At 37.2% G+C, this 21528-nt stretch overlaps 1 protein-coding gene across 2 annotated transcripts in view; it reads right to left on the bottom strand.

Moving 5' to 3' along the window:
- The window catches only part of LOC125238654 (adenosylhomocysteinase-like 1), a 52177-nt gene that overhangs the window by 25930 nt on the left and 4719 nt on the right, over window positions 1-21528 (bottom strand). The window contains exon 1 of one of the 2 annotated variants that reach the window (XM_048146038.1): window positions 5625-5670. The exons of the other annotated variant lie outside the window; for it this stretch is intronic. Coding sequence (XP_048001995.1) covers window positions 5625-5661 — 37 coding nt within the window. The 5' untranslated portion in view covers window positions 5662-5670. Of the gene's footprint in view, window positions 1-5624; window positions 5671-21528 lie in introns of those variants that run through there. 2 annotated transcript variants of the gene reach the window in all.

The raw sequence follows: 21528 nt of genomic DNA, 5'->3' as shown, positions 1-21528 counted from the left end.
TTGGTCCGAAATATATTGTATTTTTATTGAATTATTGTTGTAATAATCATAATCATAATCATAAATCGTTTATTTGCCAAAAAATATCTATATAGGTACATTTCCAAGCAGAACTTAACATAATTACATTTTTGCCATTAAGGTTATATCCGTCGGCCCCAAACTAGGCGCAGCCTGTATCTCGGGAACCGAAAAAATAGATTTAACTGTGGGACTTTGTCTAAACGGAATATGTTGGCCGTTTTGTTTTTTGAAAAATATTTTTACAAAGGTAATACAAATTACATTAAATTCTAGAAAAGTGCATGCACAGAGACAATAAAAAAAAAAGCTATTTAAACTAAGTAAACAGGGCAGACATGCATATGTGGAAGTGACATTTAATGAGTGTGCGCGTGTGTGTGTGTGTGTGTGTGTGAATGTAGTTATAGTTTCGTTTTCTTTTAACCCCTTATTTGCCAAGAGTGGCCCTGAAGCTTTAGTAGTTTCATGTGCTCTGCCTCCCCTTTATGGGATACAGGCGTGATTGTATGTTGTTGTTGTATGTTGTTGTTGTAATGTAGACTTAGGTAGAGCTTGATTGTTAGATAATATTGGCGATTGTCAAGCAAATTTATGAATATACCAGGCGGTCCCAGGTTCGAATCCCGGTAAGGGCATTTATTTGTGTGATGAGCACAGATATTTGTTCCTGAGTCATGGATGTTTTCTTTGTATGTAAGTATGTATTTATCTATTTAAGTATGTATATCGTCGCTTAGCACCCATAGTACAAGCTTTGCTTAGTTTGGGGCTAAGTTGATCTGTATAAGGTGTCCCCCAATATATATTTTTTTTTTTTTTTTTTTTTATAAATTATGTCGATACCCGTACGGAGACTGTACTTTTGTTTCTACGTGGGACGAATAATTATCATAGAAACCATTTTAACAAACCCAAATACAAGTTAATTTTTTTTATTGCATATATCGACGGCGAAGTAACAAGAACTCCTAAGTACAGTCGACTACAGAGATATGTATCCACTTTTTCACCTTATTGCATTGTAATAAGGTGAAAAAGTTATACATATCTTTGTAATCGACCTGTACTTAGGAGTTCTTGTTACTTCGCCGTCGATATGTAGTTCCTATGGCCTCCTCCTGTGTCCATCATCAGATGCACATCGTTGCATGGTTACATGCATATGTATGTCAACTTTTATCTCAATAATATTGCGATATATATGACATGCAAGTAGTTAAGTCTAACTTGGGATATGACCATTCAAGCATTAATTTATTACGTGCAATGTTTGTTTGTTAAATAAAATCTTACAAAAATAAATTTCTTATCACATAGTGTGTTTAGATACGCGTTTTTTTCTTTCATATTAGTTTAATCGATTAACATTTCTCGACTTAGGTATAATAATAAAATACGTATTTGAACTGAACTTGAGGACTGACCCTTACTGTGTTGGTCCTTCGAGTCGGATCAAAACGATAAATTCAAAACTGTCAAAAGTCCGCGCAGATGACATTTTGTATTAATATTAACCTTGAAAATCTTATAACAGTCATTAAGTTTGTACATAAGTCATCTAATAATCGCAATTATAACAATCTGAAGGTCATCAAAGCAATAGAATTCAATTTCAGATATTTTTGAACACTCTGACCGCTCCGATATAGCTAATAGCTACTATAAGGTTGTTGGACTTAACAAAGGAGTATAGGTATTACAATATTAACTTAGTACATTATTATTAGTCAGTAGACATCTGTATTTGTTTAATAACAATGCCAACAAAACCGTATGAACAAATTAGTTATGGTATAGTAATTATGTTAGTTTATGTTATGTTTAAAATATCCTTCACGGATTTTATCTATGGTAAAGCGAAAAAATGAAACAACCACACGGTAAAGCATCGAAAACGGTCATTTCGTTGTCGTTGTTCAACGTCGTTGAGGCTAAGTCTCGAGTCCCGTGTTATAAAAACAACAACAACAAGATCAACATTAGTGATATTAAAGACCCGTAAAACTACTGAGCATAATATGCTTAAATTTTATTATTTTAATAAATAAGATGTCAATTGGATTTGCTCCTAGCCTCCTAGCTCCGTATAAAAAGGGTTGCATTTTAAACCTTCAATCGTTTTTTTTTCACATAAATAACATGCTCGAATAACATTACAAGAATGATTAGAATATCATTTTTCAATACATTTGAACCCAATCAAAATTTTCAAGCCATTCAGGCTGGCATCAAAAATTAACGACAAAAATATTACCCACTCTGCACGGGTAGCATGGTCGCGCGATAGACGATAAAATATCAGCCCGTCCCTATCGCACTATTAATAAGTGCGATAGGGACGGCCAGATGTTTTATCATTTATCGCGCGACCATAATTGCCTGCCTGGATCAGTCAGCCGAAAAACACAAGACTCCTATCAATCATATAAAACACAACAAACCTACAAAAATCAACGAATAATGCAAGCACTAAACCTTAAAGAAATCCATAAACTAGCACAGCTCAATAAAAAACCCGCAACACAAATAGATTTCCGAGAAAAAAAAATCGATAACACGACACCGTAGTTACATCACTAGCGTTCACTTTTCAAAAAGTTTTTGAAAAAAGAATGTTCTTAATTTGAAATTGAGAACGTTCGCTTCGTATAACGAGCGCCCAAAGTGTGACCGGCGGTTGATTTGCAACGCTGTTAACTATTTGGTGAGGTTAGTGTGGAGTAGGCTTCTTTTTACAAGTTTTTATTCAACTTGCCTTGTTACTATGTTACTGTGCGTCAAAACGTAGAAGCTAAATTTGACCCACTTCCCGGTTTCCGATTGAGCTTAAATTTTGAACACATAATATATGTAAATCACATGACAATGCAATATTAATGGGTTTTTAGAAACGTCTCGGAGAGCAGTAGATGGCTGTTGAAAGAAAGGCACAGTCGGCGATAAAAGCTTGTGCCAAAAAAAATTTTTTTTTTTTCAAAAACTTATTCCGTATTTCCGTAATGATTTTCTAGTGTAACTATTTTTTTACTACAACCTTTATTTATTATTACTCGATTGCGAAAATTACGATCATCATAGGTTAAAAATTTAAAATCGTTTTTGATGTAACAATTTCTGCGCAAAAGCATTAAGACTTACTTTTTTTACATACATACATACATACAATCACGCCTGTATCCCATAAAGAGCACATGAAACTACTAAAGCTTCAGTGTCACTCCTGGCAAATAAGGGGTTGAAAGAAAACGAAACTGTGACATTGCAGTGACAGGTTGCCAGCCTCTCGCCTACGCCACAATTTAACTAACACACAATTTAATTTTTTTACATAATGTAACATTATTTTGTTTGAATACACTTGAAATTTGAACCTGTGAGGCTTTAGAACAGTATTTAGTTTTGTATTATTTTAAATCGTAGACAGAGTGCAAATAATATATATATGGTATATTTAGGTTTATTTTATTTCTTATTTATGTATGTTTATTAGTATTAAGATTATTTGACGTTTTCTATCACTTAATTTCATTTCATTTCATTTCATTTATTTATTTGAATCAAGCAACATGGCTCATACAATGGGTGACAAAATAACTAAGGACCTACAATTTAGAGATTAAAATAAACATCAAATAACGCACATTAACAATAAAGCATTAATTAAATTATGGGAAACATGTCAAAAATTATAAAAAATAAGTACTTAATAACAAAATAAAATAAAATAAAAAGAAGTTGAAATTAAATATTAGAAGCTACTGGCAATGTCCAAATTAGGTTACATGTCTCTCATAAATTAATTATATAAGCACAATTATTCCAATAAAAAATAGAATTATAATTATATATATTATATTATTTACACAATTAGGGATAAATTTTAACAACATGCAATGTATTAAATTAAAAATATAACTGGATTATAGAATAAATAATTAGGCAATAGAAATATAATCAAATCAAGCTATATATTATTATTAATAATCATAATTTACAAGACTGGAGTGCAGACCGATCCATCTTCGCATCATTGGTGAATCCCACCTCCGGGCAAACACTCTCAGGATACTGCTCGGGCTCCCTTTTAACCTATTGAGCAGAGAGGCACAGCGTTTTCTTATAATCGCATGGAAGCCGTCCACGCTTGCCTCCGCAAACATTCCTGATGCACTGCACCAACGTGGAAGACCGAGCAACATCCTAAAGGCGTTATTATATTGCACTCGAAGAGCGCTGTACGTCCTCTGCGTATAATTGACCCATAGGTTACATGTATAGAAGCACTGGCAGTATGCCCTAAAAAGAGTAACCTTGACTCCCTTTGTGCATCCTGAAAACCTACGTGCCAACATATTGCAACGGACGGACAACGCTCGTCTCTCCCTCTCGATGTCCATATTGTCAGAGAGATCCTCAGTGACCCAATGACCCAGATACTTAAAATGCGTGACTCTGTTCAGATTAGTGCCACATAGAGTAATTGGTGGCAGGGTCTCATACGTTTTTGTACCAGCCTTGAAAATCAGAAATTCACTTTTGCTGGCATTGTATCTGAGTCCATGGCTCCCTGCGTATCTCTCACAGACACCGATTAGGGTTTGCAAAGCACCCAGAGATGGTGCAAGCAGCACCATGTCGTCTGCATAGCTGAAGTTGTTCATGCAAACACCATCAACCGAACATCCGACATTGGCGCTACTTAACTCCTCAATCAATCCGTTGACGTACAGGTTGAACAGCCTTGGAGACGTTATCCCCCCCTGCCTGACCCCACACTCCAGCCCGTACTCCTCGGAATCCCTACCAGCCCATCTCACGCAATTCTTCTGTTGATGGTACCAATATTTAAGCAGGGAGATCACCTCACCAGGAAGACCGACGCTGCTCTGCATCTTCTGCCAAAGAATTTTGTATGACACTAGGTCAAAGGCCTTGGAGAGATCTAGAAAGCATGCAAACACCGGCGTCTTCCTGGAGGTATAGTACTGTACGGCATCACCTACTCAAATAATCAGTTGTTTTTTGTGTTTTGTCTCCACTATCCAAAGGTTGTCTGGAAGAGATCGCTTTTTAGCGATAAGACCGCCTGTTGTCTACCATACTTAATGAAAGTTATCTGCTTAATTTTTTAATGTCATCTTGTTATGGCGATAAAGAATATTTGTATTGTATTGTATTGTATGCAACTCTACCTGAAATACTATTTAACATTATTACGTAAACGTCGCATGTAAATAGGCTACTTGCCTCCCAGTCAAATCAGCTCCTTTTTAAGAACTGTCAAAACGAATTTGCTAATATGGAATTTATATGAAATCGAATTGAATAACGTCACGGTCAACTCAGTTACTTTATATGTTTCTACCTGACTTATTAAATAGAAATTAGATTTAAAAATAACTTCTGTCCATGTTTTTCATATAATTATCTGTGTTTTATTTCGTTCAGGGTATAAAATATTTTATTTTAACTACAGTCAAGTTCCCTATTACAGATATCCAACCAACTAAACCTTAGGTAAATATATAGTAAAGTCAACCTGTATTTGTCGTGTAGAGCAACTCCATCTAAACTGAATAGCTATAAAACTTTCAACTCACCTAAATCTACGGATTTTCTTTCTTCGTTTTTCCCCATTTCACGAGTGAACTATTCGACATTCAATGAACTACTATCAGCTGAACTATCATAGAAAACAACTGAATCGTATCTTATCTTATCTTTTAGTCAAAACTAGATCTTTGTCCTACCGATTATATAAAGTTCGATGTTATTGACAGTAAAAACTACGTATCTAAAGATAAACACTGAACGATAAGAAAATATATGAGTCCTGACTTCCATTCATTTAATACCTTTTTCTTTATTTGTTTTAGCACTTACAAAAAACTTAGTTCTATACTTGACTTGGGTTTGGCTCATACAAATTATTACGTATCTACCTACGTAAAGGAATTTAGACGCCTATATTATCCCTACTCATATAAGTAAGTACCTAAGTAAGTAAACACATTTTTTATTGTACAAAAAAATAGTGAAATTTTTTTTTAGGGCAAATCCATCGTATGCCACGTCTTCGCCTCGACTAGTATGTGTCAATGAGTAAGCCCATTTATAATTAAATAAAAATATATGGGCGACCGAGCCGGCGATATATATATATATATATATATATATAATATATATATATATATATATAATAAATAAATAAATAAATATTCAAGAATTGCTCGTTAAGATATATTTTCATAGCTTTTTTTTTATCCCGCATAATGTGTCTCCCCATGAAAATATTTTTTTAGTAACTCAACTAAATAAAATCTGGTGGCCTAGCGGTAAGAGCATGCGACTTTCAATCCGAAGGTCGCGGGTTCGAACCCCGGCTCGTACCAATGATGATGAACTAAATAAAATCTGTCTTCATGTGTAAGAGAAACTGAAGTTTTTCATTGACTTCATTTCATCATTACTATCTTTCATTCATATGTCAATTGTCAAATCTGTCTCGACTCTCGTCTCGTTGCAGTATTGACCTGGTAATAAAAAGACCCCGTAGTAAACCCCCCATAAATCGAACATTTCGCAAAGGGGATTGAATGTCGTTAACACTGTGTGGGTTTTAACTAAGATCGATTATCTATAAATGAGGATAGAGTCGGATAAACTACAGTAAAACTGTCATTTTCAATTACGACATATAAAAGCCCATGCACTCATACTGTCCACAGATTTTAAGTTCGCCGGACGATTCAGCATAAGGCAGCGTTCCCACTTATGCGTCGCGTGTCTCGGGGCGCGCAAAGGGCGTCCGCGCCACGCCACCTGAGTGTAATTCAAAAAGCGTCTCCTCAGTACATTTTGTATAGGAAGGACGTAAGGCGCGCCGCCAAGCGGCGCGGCACGCGCCCCGCCGCCGCCACGCCACCTGGGGCGCGTCTTACGTCTTTCCTATACAAAATGTACTGAGGAGGCGTTTTTTGAATTACACTGAAGCGGCGTGGCGCGGACGCCCGTTGCGCGCCCCGAGACACGCGACGGTCTGGTGTGGTCGGTCACTAACATACAGGTTATTTGGTACTTATACATACAACTCATACAAGGACATATATATAAAAGGGATTACTGATGTGCCGACGGAAAGTTTCCAAAATTCTAAAATTTTCACATAGGAAAACTTCGGAAACTTTCCATACTTTGTATGGACAATTGTATGGATGGAAACTTTCCATTTCATAAATTTAAATTCCCTTTATTTTTCGTGAAAGTTTCGTCAATTTTTCAAGAAATTTAAGATTTTGCACATCAGTACAAGGGATAGATGGAGTCATATGCCAAATTTTTGGGTATAAGTATTGTTTTTGTAAGACCACGTTGTATAAGGCCCCCTCTATCCTCTGTATATGTGTGTCCATCCATCTATCAAACATTCTGTATAACGAAGTGAAGTGACAGACTGAGACAGGGTCGATCCACCAAACCGTATGTTACCGAATCTAGGGTTCACATTTTTTAATGGAAATTTCCATAGACTGCTACGCGACGTTGACGTGTCCCTGGTTGATGCAACTGGCCCTAAATACCTAAGTAAGTCCGTCTCCATGACAACCAAGGATCACAAATGACAGGAACAGTGCCCTATACATAATTCCCGCACTAATAAACCGGCGTCAAGATGGCGACGATGTCTGATTGCTCGCATTATGTTTACAAGCTAGACATTCTAGACTCTTTTGATTTTGTCTAGGCGAATTCTTGGAGCGTATATGCGGTTGTTCATGACAAAATAATCCTTCTAGTAGTTCTAGTACAATGAGCAAGTTGTCATCTGAAATTACAGCACATTTCGAAGTCACAGATGGTAAATAGTCACGTATGGTATCCATGACAACCAGGGATCAGAAATGGCAGGAACAGCGCTCTATAATTCTCGCAATAATAAACCGGCGACAAGATGGCGATGTAGGCTTGCATTACATTTACAAAGCACTACAGCTCCTTTGAACCTAGTCTTAGGAGAATCTAGCTTAGGAATATCATTTGATACTTATCTTTTATATAAGTACATTTGACGTCAAATATGTTGCTAACTATTTTGCTATGTTACACCTCAAGCCCTACCAGTCCGTACCACAGTATGGTGAAGGTATCTTCTAAAGCCAATGAACCGATTTTTAGGGTTCCGTAGTCAACTAGGAACCCTTATAGTTTCGCCATGTCTGTCTGTCCGTCCGTCCGTCCGTCCGTCCGTCCGTCCGTCCGTCCGCGGATAATCTCAGTAACCGTTAGCACTAGAAAGCTGAAATTTAGTACCAATATGTACATTAGTCACGCCAACAAAGTGCAAAAATAAAAAATGGAAAAAAATGTTTTATTAGGGAACCCCCCCTACATGTAAAGTGGGGGCTGATATTTTTTTTCATTCCAACCCCAACGTGTGATATATTGTTGGATAGGTATTTAAAAATGAATAAGGGTTTACTAAGATCGTTTTTTGATAATATTAATATTTTCGGAAATAATCGCTCCTAAAGGAAAAAAAGTGCGTCCCCCCTCTAACTTTTGAACCATATGTTTAAAAAATATGAAAAAAATCACAGAAGTAGAACTTTATAAAGACTTTCTAGGAAAATTGTTTTGAACTTGATAGGTTCAGTAGTTTTTGAGAAAAATACGGAAAACTACGGAACCCTACACTGGGCGTGGCCCGACACGCTCTTGGCCGGTTTTTTTAAATTTCGAACGCATTATTTCGCCGTTCGAAAGTAAATATGTGGAAAACGACTAAATACTATGTTTTGAAAAAGTAGGGTTATTCATTTTTAATCACATTTGCTGTTTAAAGGTCTCATTGCGTCTACGTGTACTGAAGAATAATGTACTATTTTATTCCCAAGGGAGTAATGGATTTAGTTTTAAAAATTAATACAATCCGTACAATACACAAGGATATTTTTTTGCACAACTAAAATTTGACTATAAAAATAAGCTATAAAAAAATATTACACTATATGAAAAACGCATTTTATTTATGTTTTACAATTATTTCAGTGTAATCGTTATAATTTGCAATCTGGCAGGAAATTGTGACGGCCATCTCGATTTGAGCTTGACCGCGTTGCCATAGCAACGGGCAGTACAACACCGCCATTCATTGAAGGTTTTGCCTTGTGATTTTTTTTCTCTGTGTTTTCCTCTCAAATGTGAGGAAAAATATTGTGTGTAACTCAGGAGGTAAAGATTTTGTAAACTCGTGTCTATAACTCTCTGCAGCCTGCGGCTGTCGCGAGTAGAGATGGGCGCTGACGGGTAAATACCGGGAAAATACCCATATCTACCCAATCTACCCGGTATTTACCCGTATCTACCCAAATGAGCGGGTATAAAAAATAATCTATGAAATTAAAGATTATTCTTAATTTAGATGACTGAAATATATTTTTCTACTAAAATAAATACATATATTTGACTAACTAATATTAAAATGTTAACAGAGATTCCAAATATTCCATATATCATGTGTAATTTACCACATTCAATTAAAAAGTTGTATTCCCCAGATGTTTTAGGCCCACTAAGTATTCAAATAACTTAGGTACTTAACGTAAACACGGTGGACAGACAAATTCAAATTCATTAGCCAATGAGGTCACAGCTTTGCAAAACGCCAGGTAGGTGCATCCGTATTGAAAGGGTGCAATAAGTCACTTGACCGGTCAGTTACTTTTTTTTATTTTTATTTATGGGATACTTACACTTCAGTTTGTACTTAGCTAAACAAGCGCCACGTCCATGTGTGATTTTAATTAACACTTGCTTTGAATTCGGACTGTAATAATGCCTTCTATGTGACTTCGGCTAGATAGTATAGGCTTTACCAAACAAACAGCAAGTAACATTTTAGTTAGTTATTAAGGTTCCCGACAAGCCGTTATATAAGTAGTTGTTGCGTTATACAGCTAAAAGGTGTTATTAGGAAGTGATGTAAACGTTTATATCACCATTTTATAGAGCCGCTATAGGCCTAGTCTATAACAGGATCAAATATGACTATTATAGAACAATATTACTGTATAATGGTGTTAGAAATCACTGTTATGCGATCAATTTGCGCTAACCAACAAGCCGCTTATAGTATTTTTAGTAGTTGTGTTTTAACAGATTTAAAACCTAACTATACCACTATTTTGGGATATAGTGGCTTTGGAAAACACTGCTATAGTATTTAACACTGTATAGTAGTGATATGAATTCCATTATAGAGCTATTTTGCTGTATAATGAAGTTTTCAGGATACGTTTATATATATAGCTTTGAAAAGGTTATAGTCGTTTTCTAATGCCTTTTATATCTCATCGCCGTATACGCCACAATGACTCTTTAAATATCACAGACCTGTTGAATAATGGTTTCGGTATCTCTTTTAAAACACAATAGCGTTATAGCTGAGTTTACTATATGTTTTATAAACCAAATCAGATATATAAGAGTAGAAAACGATTACTTTTAAATGACAATTTTGACCTTAAAAGGCTGATTTATGGTGTTTATACATCGTAATTATGAAATCAGGCCAAAGATGCGGTATCTGGTTCCGTACAGTGTTTTTCTAGAAATTAACTTTAAAAATATACATAGCGACCAATTGTAGTTTAGATTTGTCATACTAAAAAGAAAACAACATTTATTAATACTATAAATTTAAATAGATATCATACACGAAAGAAAAAACGACAAGGCCCACTGGTGGCCGAGCCGGGAATCGAACCCGGGTCTTCAGTTTACGCGGCTAACAAATCGAAAAATAATTTGATTTGTTCCCTAGTTGTATTTATTAATACTGTTTAAAAGATCTTTCTATAGTAAAACATTGAAAACAAGTATTGTTTTCTATATAAAGAACTTATAAGTTAAACTGGATCATAGTTAAATTCTCATGCAACCCTAATTGAATCCACGATGGCGGGCTTATGGCAGTGAATGCGTATGATAAGTGATATAGTCGAACTATAAAAACGTATGTTTTACTTCTTGGATCCATAGTAGAAACTATGGTGCCAATAATTTTATTGTATTAAATTATATTTATTTTATTCAAAACATGTATAAATCGAGGGCGCATTTAAAATACTCCATTAAACTAATATTCTTTTAACGGTAAAATTTCCATCGCATACCTTTTTGCAGTAATGATGGAAGTATACGAAATCTAAATTATGTTAATTGACACTAAACTTCACAAGTTCACACGCCACTTTTCGTTAAGTTCCTCGTTTAGAACAGTTTTTGTTAAATATTACACACATTAAATTATTTTAGAAATTTCGCATTAAAAGGGACGGCAACTGCTATTAACAAAATAACCTGTATAACGGAATCTCAAATGCTACTATAGCATAAATTGATACTATAATAGCGTTACTGTGTCCTCTATGTCAACAAATTAGCACAATAGTCATCATTACATCACCATTATAGACCTTAAACGTCACGGATGATACTGCTATAGGCCTATTATATCACTAAATGGCTGCATAATTGCGCCAAATCGGCTCTACAGTTCCTTATATAGATTATTTATAGGACCATTTAGTGTGATTTAATTTGATGTCCTCGACCACTATAGGACCAGAAATTGTTACTTGAGAGGAACTATAATAAGCACACAAAATTTCATCCCCATCGGTTCAACCGTTTAGGAGGAGGAGGTAACAAACACACAAGTATGTCAATGATATTTAACAAATTCCTTATTCAATACAAATACTTCGATATATGTTTATAGAACTATATTAATAAAATATAAATATATTATACAATACCAAGAAAACATTTTTTCACGATTAAATTCTTTTTATGACCCATTTTATTACAATATTTATTTATACCCACCCATTAGGGTAGAAAAGGTAAATATCGGGTAGATTGGGTAAATACCCGGTAAATACCCGATATCTACCCCGGGTATTTTCCCGCCGCCCATCTCTAGTCGCGAGTTATTGACACTCGTTGACAGAATCCCCCTTACCTCCCTTGTTGCACAATATACTATTAAATCTGGTTGTAATGACCACTCGTTTTAGATTTTGTTAGTATAATTTCAATCGCTAGTAGTGAAGGTATTTATTCAACGAATTTCACGAAATCGAATGGTCGACATTCAAAAATCGGCCTCAGTAGTTCAATTATTATCAAAATATTCGAAATATAAAAAACTTCGTGCCCCGTAGCAAACTTGTTTAAAATTGTCAAGTATTTTATTTTCTCGTCTAGATCGCTTTTGCATTTTATGACACAGATAAAGATACTGTAATGTAAGATAAAAAGAACTTAAGATATTTCGCGATGTATTTGGCTTTCACTACATATTTTACGCTGACTGTACAGTTAGCAAGTATACGCCAAATCGTATCGGACGCCATTTCAGGTAGGTACAATAGCGGATTTGGCAAGTGTGGAAAACCATTTCGAATTATTGAAACCAAATTAATAACAAAATTTCGTTTCAAAACATTGAATAACATTTTTCACGGCTAAGCACTTAACAATATCTGGTACTATCTCTATATATCTATCTATCATATTATAGGCAAAGATTATGATATCAATACAATATGTATCATATAATATAATACAAAAACAAATGATTTGATGCAATGCAATTCCGTTTGGATTTGTGCAAGCTATAAGGAATGTTAGGTTTAAGTACCACAGAACAAAATAATAACCTAACCACTAAATTAAAATTTTGAAAAAACCCCCGACCGCGACACAGTGGTCCGGTTTTCATAAATCGTGGCTAAGAACACTCCCGACTAACTCAGCTTTCAAACAAAAAAAACTAAATCTAAATCGGTTCATCCGTTTGGGAGCTACGATGCCACAGACAGACACACACACAGACAGACATACAGACACACAAGCAGACAGACACGTCAAACTTATAACACTCCGTCGTTTTTGCGTCGAGGGTTAAAAATACAACAGTAGCAACATTCAAATCAAGAATGAACAGGCAACTTCTGGGCGAGCTCACTCCATCGTATCGTAGGCCACGTCTTTGCCTTTGGCTAGTCTGTGGCCAAGAGTAAGCCAATTTATAATAACAAAAAAAAAGTTCAATGGTACAGAAAAGACACTTCCTTCAAAACCGTAATTTTTACAGCGATTCAGGGACGAATCGAGTTCCTTTATCGTGCATGCCACGATCCCTTTCAAATACTTAGGGTTGTCAAAAGTCAAGTAAATATCATTCCTAGAGAGCGGAAATCGCTACCTGAAATCCGCTCTCTAATCATATCCGCCCGCAAAGGGACGTCAAGTCGTGCCAATCCTCATAATTTCTCGTAGCAAAACTGATCCGAATGAAAATACCCGAAGACAAGTGTCTCCCAACTGCCATCGGGCAGTCGAAACCATTTGAAAAATAACAGCCCTAAGTATTAAAAAAAAACTCCATGCCATACATTCTGGCCTGGCCATGAAATCGAGTAATAACAAATATTTAAAGAAACATAATATTTGCAGTTTCCTTTATCACAGACGTTAGTGCGAGTAGGTCATTGGCTTGTCAAGTTGTCAAAAGATATAAAATCTGAACAGAAAATAATGGATAAGATAAATACCTACTACTAGATGGATACTATGTAAAGCAGAAGTTGGCTCAAATGTCAGTGGTAAGACTAAACCGGCTGTTGATTGAGCACCAATACACTAACAGCTTCCGCAAACTATCTACAAACTCGGTAACTTGTTCAATTTCTTCGCTTTAAAACTTGTTTAATGGATCGCTAGCGCTTTTCAACTTTAGTATTTTTTAAAAGATTGTAAGATACTGATTTAAACTTTCACAATTATTACACATAATTATTTTTAAAATCGGGACTTAATCGCGTATGACTACATATTAAACTGACCTCCAACGTTTCAGGGACAGCGTGGTCCCCGTGGTCTCGAAGAAGACCAACAACACAAGAGGGACAACGCTGTCCCTGAAACGTTGGAGGTCAGTTTAATATGTAGTCAGACGCGATTAAGTCCTGATTTTAAAAATAATTAGATTGTAAGATTTCAAAAAATGGACAAGATCTTTTTAGAGCTACACAATGGCAAAAACGAATCAAAATTAAAATTTTGAAAAAATAACGATATAGTGCATAGTGTAACATCAAACACGGCTAAGAACACTCCAGACTAATTCAGCTTTCGCACAAAACAAAACAACAAAATCTAAATCTGTTCATTCGTTCGTTGCGATGCCACAGACAGACAGACACGTCAAATTTATAACAACCCGTCGTTTTTGCGTCGGAGGGTAAAAACGGTAAGTAGGTACGCTTACAGAGTGTTGTTCTTGCTCGCCTTCCTGTACCATTTATGTACTTAGGTATTGTAAATTTGTAAATCGACTTATAATAGTTATAATATGATACACGTGCGAAATAGTATCGATGCGACCCTTTTTCACACTCGTGTAGTAATGTACATACTTAACCGGCTATAGGTGAAAAACTTAAGAAAGTCACCTGTTGTATGTGTGAGTGACGTGTTCGAAATTCGAATAGAGAACACATATTTAACATTAGGAACACAAACAAAACAAACGCCTATTCGAACACGTCACTCACACATACAAAGTTTTTCACCTATACACAGCTTATTCGTATATTCAACGAACAATAATGAAGCCGATTCCATAGCACGCGAGCTCACCTGCAGTGGACTGCAGAAAATTGATTGGTCAAGCCGTGGACAGGCGCCATACACGGAACTCGTATTATGTAGGTACTTTTGCTTAACCTTAGCTCTTAATCGAGACTGACTTGTTTCTTTTATTACTAACTACTATACCTACGTTTGTGTAGTTGTGAGCTTGTGAGCTATAAACCTAGCAAACCTCCAAGGACGTATACATGCTCGTGAAAAAAATTTTTTTTTAAATACAGGAAATACACAGAATGAGCCCTACTCTCCCAGTTATCTCAAATGTAAATTCACTTTCATTACCCCCCGTCCAGGCTGTGAACTACGTTCCTCCCGCTCTCTCAAACTCTCCATTCCTTCTCACCGTTCTGGTTTCGTCTCTAACTCCTTCGCCGTCGAGGCAATCCGCCTTTGGAATTCTCTCCCCCTCTCTATTCGACAAGCCCCAAGCAAACTCGTTTTCAAACGACTGCTCCGCAAGCATCTTCTGGCAGAAGAATTCAAATAATGTTCACCATCATATATATGTAATTATATATATTAGTCTATCTTTATATAAATTTATATAAGTATTAGTATTCAACCTGAGTTTAGTAAATTTATGTTTGATGTCACGATTATATTTGTCTCTGTTAGCTATTATTTCTCCTGCGCCAACATATATGTCTCTGTTTAACCCAATGGTTGACTGGTAGAGAATGCCTTTTGGCATTAAGTCCGCCATTTGTACATGTTTCTTTAGTTGTGCAAAAAAGTTTAAATAAATAAAAAATAAATAAATGAGGAAATTTTGCCAAAAAAAATTATGACAGGTTGACAGGTCGACTGTTCGCGTTCTTGACAGGCGGTAACTGTCAGGTAACCGAGAGGGGGTGGGCGGCACTTTCAGAGGGGAGCGGGAGCGGCCATACTGTACGATAGTACTTCATTATACTGTGGTATTGCACAAAAGAGTAACAACGGGACGGGACTGTCTAACCAATATCCATTGCTAGGTAAATAGGTCAGCGATCAAACCGATGGGTAAACAAACAGTTCTAAAAAAACGTTTTACGAGCGTACAGTAAACATCACGGTGTTTTCAGTCAAAGGAAATAGTAAATCCGATGTACTTAGGATATGGTTAGGAAACTTAACGATAGAGGGCGTGAAAAATAATTATATGCCGTAGTGCAAGTTGTTCGCTAGATGTCACTGTTACCCCCGCAAACTGAGTAGTGAGTAATGACTTGTAAAAATCGTAAAATGTTTAAGTATTTTTTGATGTCCAAAGTTCTCGCTAGATGTCACTGTACCACCTGCAAACTAGCGAACGACATTTTGTGGTTAATTGTATGACATGTAATTAAATTGTAAAGTTATTGTCGCCTTTTTAGGGTTCCGTAGTCAACTAGGAACCCTTATAGTTTCGCCATGTCTGTCTGTCCGTCCGTCCGTCCGCGGATAATCTCAGTAACCACAATATGTATGTTAATCACGCCAACAAAGTGCAAAAATAAAAACCGGCCAAGAGCGTGTCGGGCCACGCTCAGTGTAGGGTTCCGTAATTTTCCGTATTTTTCTCAAAAACTACTAAACCTATCAAGTTCAAAACAATTTTCCTAGAAAGTCTTTATAAAGTTCTACTTTTTTGTGATTTTTTCATATTTTTTAAACATATGGTTCAAAAGTTAGAGGGGGGGGGACGCACTTTTTTTCCTTTAGGAGCGATTATTTACGAAAATATTAATATTATCAAAAAACGGTCTTAGTAAACCCTTATTCATTTTTTAATACCTATCCAACAATATATCACACGTTGGGGTTTGAATGAAAAAAAATATCAGCCCCCACTTTACATGTAGGGGGGTACCCTAATAAAACATTTTTTTCCATTTTTTATTTTTGCACTTTGTTGGCGTGATTGATATACATATTGGTACCAAATTTCAGCTTTCTAGTGCTAACGGTTACTGAGATTATCCGCGGACGGACGGACGGACGGACGGACGGACGGACGGACGGACGGACAGACAGACATGGCGAAACTATAAGGGTTCCTAGTTGACTACGGAACCCTAAAAATGGAAAAAAATGTTTTATTAGGGTACCCCCCCCCTACATGTAAAGTGGGGGCTGATATTTTTTTTCATTCCAACCCCAACGTGTGATATATTGTTGGATAGGTATTAAAAAATGAATAAGGGTTTACTAAGATCGTTTTTTGATAATATTAATATTTTCGGAAATAATCGCTCCTAAAGGAAAAAAAAGTGCGTCCCCACCCCCTCTAATTTTTGAACCATATGTTTAAAAAATATGAAAAAAATCACAAAAGTAGAACTTTATAAATACTTTCTTGGAAAATTGTTTTGAACTTGATAGGTTCAGTAGTTTTTGAGAAAAATACGGAAAACTACGGAACCCTACACTGAGCGTGGCCCGGCACGCTCTTGGCCGGTTTTTGCAAATAAGTCCGTGTAGAAATAGTTATTTATCTGGCCGATTGATGAATGATTACATCAAACTTAATTAAAGACCCCGCCATAAATATGTGGCGTTCTATGTTTAAAGGGTCCTTCCACATCCTTTAAGTCACTATAACCCGGATTGCACAATAACACACCCGGAAACAACGTGTATACCGATAGCGCCGAGTTTCCGAAAACATTACACTGAACAGGGTGGAGGGCTTTAGTCCGTAGGCGGCTGGAGCAAGCCCAGCTGAGTCGGGCATACTGCCAGGATACCGGGTTGGCAGTATCCTTTGAGTAATTATGTTAACTAGAGAGGGCACCTCAACTTGATTTTGTGTAACAACACTTAGAGCCGATCGGCACAAACGCACTTAGTCTGTGCCGAACGGCTGTGGTAGATTGACGTATCGCAATGAAAAATATTTCGTCTAAATAATGCCGTCATGTGTAGTGAGGTACTGTACAAACTGCTCAGGAAAATCTAACAAAAGCCAAGGAGTGACTCTTCATACGTAGGTTTACTGCATTTTTGTTTAAACACGCTTACTTTTTAAAAAATGCATCAATATAAACTCATGCCGAAGCGCCATGTTGCGGCGGCCATGTTTCGTTGAAACCAAAGAGTAAAAAATGCAACAAAAGCAGACGTGACAATATCGCAAGTTAGTTCAAGTTTCCTATCATACATTAAATTATATATATTTATCGACGCAAAAAAGGTTATTTAATTATTATTGTCAGAATTGCACAGTTTTCCGACATGTCGGTCTATAACAGATTCTCAATACGCGTGTCGAATTTCATATGAGTATGTAAATGTAAGTGCAGTACCCACAGAGAACCTCCTATAGAGTGGCAGTCTTGTATATTTGGTTCGCGATACGAGTCACCAGTGTTTGGGGTGCGAGGAGCGGGCGGGGAATGTGTTAAGCGCGCTGTGATTGGCCGTTTCAAGGACGGCGGGCAGTCGCGCCAGATGAAAAGGGACAGAAGTATGACTGTCCCTCTACTGACGCGTAAGTGGCCAATGTAAGTTGACCTATGCCGGCTCTGAATAAATTATAAATATGACTTATTTGTGGTATGTAATGCCGTCTGTTTTTAAATTTGAACTTCTTGTTACCTTTTCACACCATTTCACACTACAGGTGGACATCTTTAAGGCATCAAAATACCCTTTTCCAATTTTTTTGTGCGAAAAACACGCGCTGCTTTCGGATCTGTTACTTGGTCGATACTGATCGGGCACGGCGAGCGCCCGCGCTTATATCAGTGCAAATACTAGGAAGGCTGGCGACCGCGAGTCGTCTTGTAATAGATGTCTATAGGGGTTGGTCTGTGGCAGTACCTAACCTATCTGAATGAATTTGGGTAGGTAGACGGTCAAGCAAATTATGAGAGTATAAAAACGCGCGAAATTCAAATTTTCTATGGGACGATAAACCCGCGCCTATACATACATGGATGTAGATAAAGTTATGTATGCGACTATACATAATTAGGCGTTAAAACACTCATGTTATCTTATTAACACAACAAAAACAACACTCGTTTTAATGCCTACCATTATGCAAATGTCACATAAATAACTAATATCCAGTTGCGACTACGCTACGTGTACACATGTACGCTCAGTCCGTATGCAGCTTTATATGTGGGCATTTAAAAAAATTGGGACTCACAGAGTTGTTAAAAAAAATGTTAAATCGCTGTCAGTTTTGCAACGATAATTAAGCATGAAATTTCAATAAAAACATCGTTTTTGTTTTAATTATGTAAATTATACTAAGCTATAATCTAAATTCAGAACGTGAAAAAGTTTAGTTTTAAATACAGATTTCAAGCTTGATTGTTGTTACAAAACGAACAGCGATTTAGGTTTTTTGTTAACAACTCACGCTAATTGAGAGTAAAAAAAGTAAAAAAAATGCCCATGTAAACCCATGTCACTTCTATACTACGACTTCTAATCTATGCACTCTATGCAGGGCTCATCATCGCGACCGAAAGGTCGTAAGCGCCGAGTAAAATCGTAGCGCTTGCGACGTTACGAAAGCAGGCCATTGGTTCACACCCCGCCCCCTCGCCCCGCCTTCAGCTTACAGGCTGTGACACGTTCGTTGTTTGCTATAGCTCCTCTATACGAAGTAATACTTACTCAATGGCAGTATCCAATGAGGATTACCTCCACCTCTGACGAAAAAAAAAATCCTTTAAGTGCTATAAGATGCTCATGATTAATTAATACTTGGTTTAGAACCTAGAATTCAATTGCGAAAAGCGTAGATTGAAACGTTTCCAATTAAAATTGTGTAAATACAAGTTTTGAACGGTATTTCTTGGAAATTACTGTTTCTGTGCGATTAATAACTTGCGAGTTATGTTTGGAAGGAAATGGTTCATTTATTCTGCAAGAAATGGATTTGTAATAATAGAAATAACTAAGTGTTTTTTTTATTTTTTTATTATTATAAACGGGCTTACTCTTAAACATTAAATAAATGTCATATACAAAGAAAAAGTGACCAAGGCCTCCAAGTGTTCCGAGCTGGAATCGAACCAGCGTACTCCGTTAACCGGACGGATGCCTGTAAAACCACTCGGCCATCGGATCACGAAAGCAAGGGTCGAAATTTCCAAGTATATGACACAATTACCGAAGGCTTGGCGCCCCCCGCCATCTCTGAGGTAGAACCGAAACTAGTTCGACCTCCTAACTGAATCAACACATGTGATTACGAGCTAGCGAAGAGAGATGGCGCTGCCGTGCAAATCTTAGAACAAATTAAATTATTCTCATTTGAAAATATTTTAATTTGTATTTTTAAGTAGTAACACTACTATTATACTATAAACATTAAATAAATGTCATATACAAAGAAAAAGTGACCAAGGCCTCCAAGTGTTCCGAGCTGGAATCGAACCAGCGTACTCCGTTAACCGGACGGATGCCTGTAAAACCACTCGGCCATCGGGCTTACTCTTCTTGACCACAGACTAGGCAAAGGCAAAGACGTGGCCTACGATGGAGTGAGCTCGCTCAGAAGATGCCTGTTCACCCTTGGTTTGAAGGTTGCCGGGTTATATGAGCTCGGAAATATAGCCGCCGGCAAGGAATTCCACTCCTTGGCAGTGCGCATAAGAAAAGAAGAAGCAAAGCGCTTCGTGCGAATTCGTGGAATATCTACCAAGTAAGGATAGACACCGGCCGTGCGTCTAACGCCGTGTCTTGCGTGGGCGACGGTCGCGCGACCGTCGCCGTCGCGTCTCATCGCATCGTCTACTTCCATATCTATAAGGTTTAATTTCGTATGCGTCGCATCGCCGTCGCACGACCATCGCGCGACCGTCGCCCACGCAAGCCACGGCGTAAGAGTCCGATGGTAGAATGGGGACGGTGGAATAAGCTCGTGTAGCTCTTGAGCACACTCTCCGAAGTGTTAGCTCATTGAGCATAGTTGTCGTTGTGTGCGTGCGTGGTGACACAACTCGCTGGTCGTTCGCAAGTACAGTGTGTGTGTTGCGCAATAGACCAATAGGAGCCTCCATTTACAAGTGTGTGTGTGTGGGTTCAAGAACTTACAACAGGCGTTTTCAATACAAATCGCTCGGCGTTTCCGATCTCCTTTCTTCCTATACCTGTGGATGTGACCAACCACTATTAGCCAATTATACACGTTAAACTTTCGTGAGACATATTCAAATAATTAATTAAACTACGGTTGTACTCACGTTATTATCGCTATTGCTGCGACATGTTTCGGGCCAATTCGGAGGCCCCTCTTCAGGCATATAGGAGTTCACGCGATGGTTCAAACATGTCGCAGCAATAGCGATAATAACGTGAGTACAACCGTAGTTTAATTAATTAACCACTAGCCAGTTATAACTAGCAAACTTTTAACTAACCTTTAACTAAGTCTATACGTATGTGAAATCAAAGCAAAACGTAACACGCACGCACGCACGTGTTGCAGCCGCTTGTGGGTAAAACGTTGTCCTTTGTGAAAGATTCTCGTCACTTTTTGGACATTCTGAAGGATGTTAAGCTGGAGCCAGATGACATAATGGTGAGTTTTGATGTCGAGTCGCTTTTCACCAATGCAATGTTCCAGTTAAGGAATGTCTTGAGGTAGTTCGGACAAGGCTAGCTCACAATGAGATATTGGAGTCGGTCATGGTGTTGCTGCGAAACTGTCTAGAAGGAAGCTACATCTTATATCGACAAAAGCATTATCTCCAGATTGACGGAGTTGCTATGGGCAGCCCGGTGGCGCCGGTTTTAGCAAATATCTGGATGGAGCATTTTGAGGAAAACGTAACAAGTATGAAATGTATTCACTTTGAA

The sequence above is a fragment of the Leguminivora glycinivorella genome, chromosome 24 (assembly GCF_023078275.1).
Source record: "Leguminivora glycinivorella isolate SPB_JAAS2020 chromosome 24, LegGlyc_1.1, whole genome shotgun sequence".
NCBI classification, from domain to species: Eukaryota; Metazoa; Arthropoda; class Insecta; order Lepidoptera; family Tortricidae; genus Leguminivora; species Leguminivora glycinivorella.
Note: the sequence above shows the minus strand (reverse complement) of the source record. Positions and strands in the feature narration are given on the sequence as shown.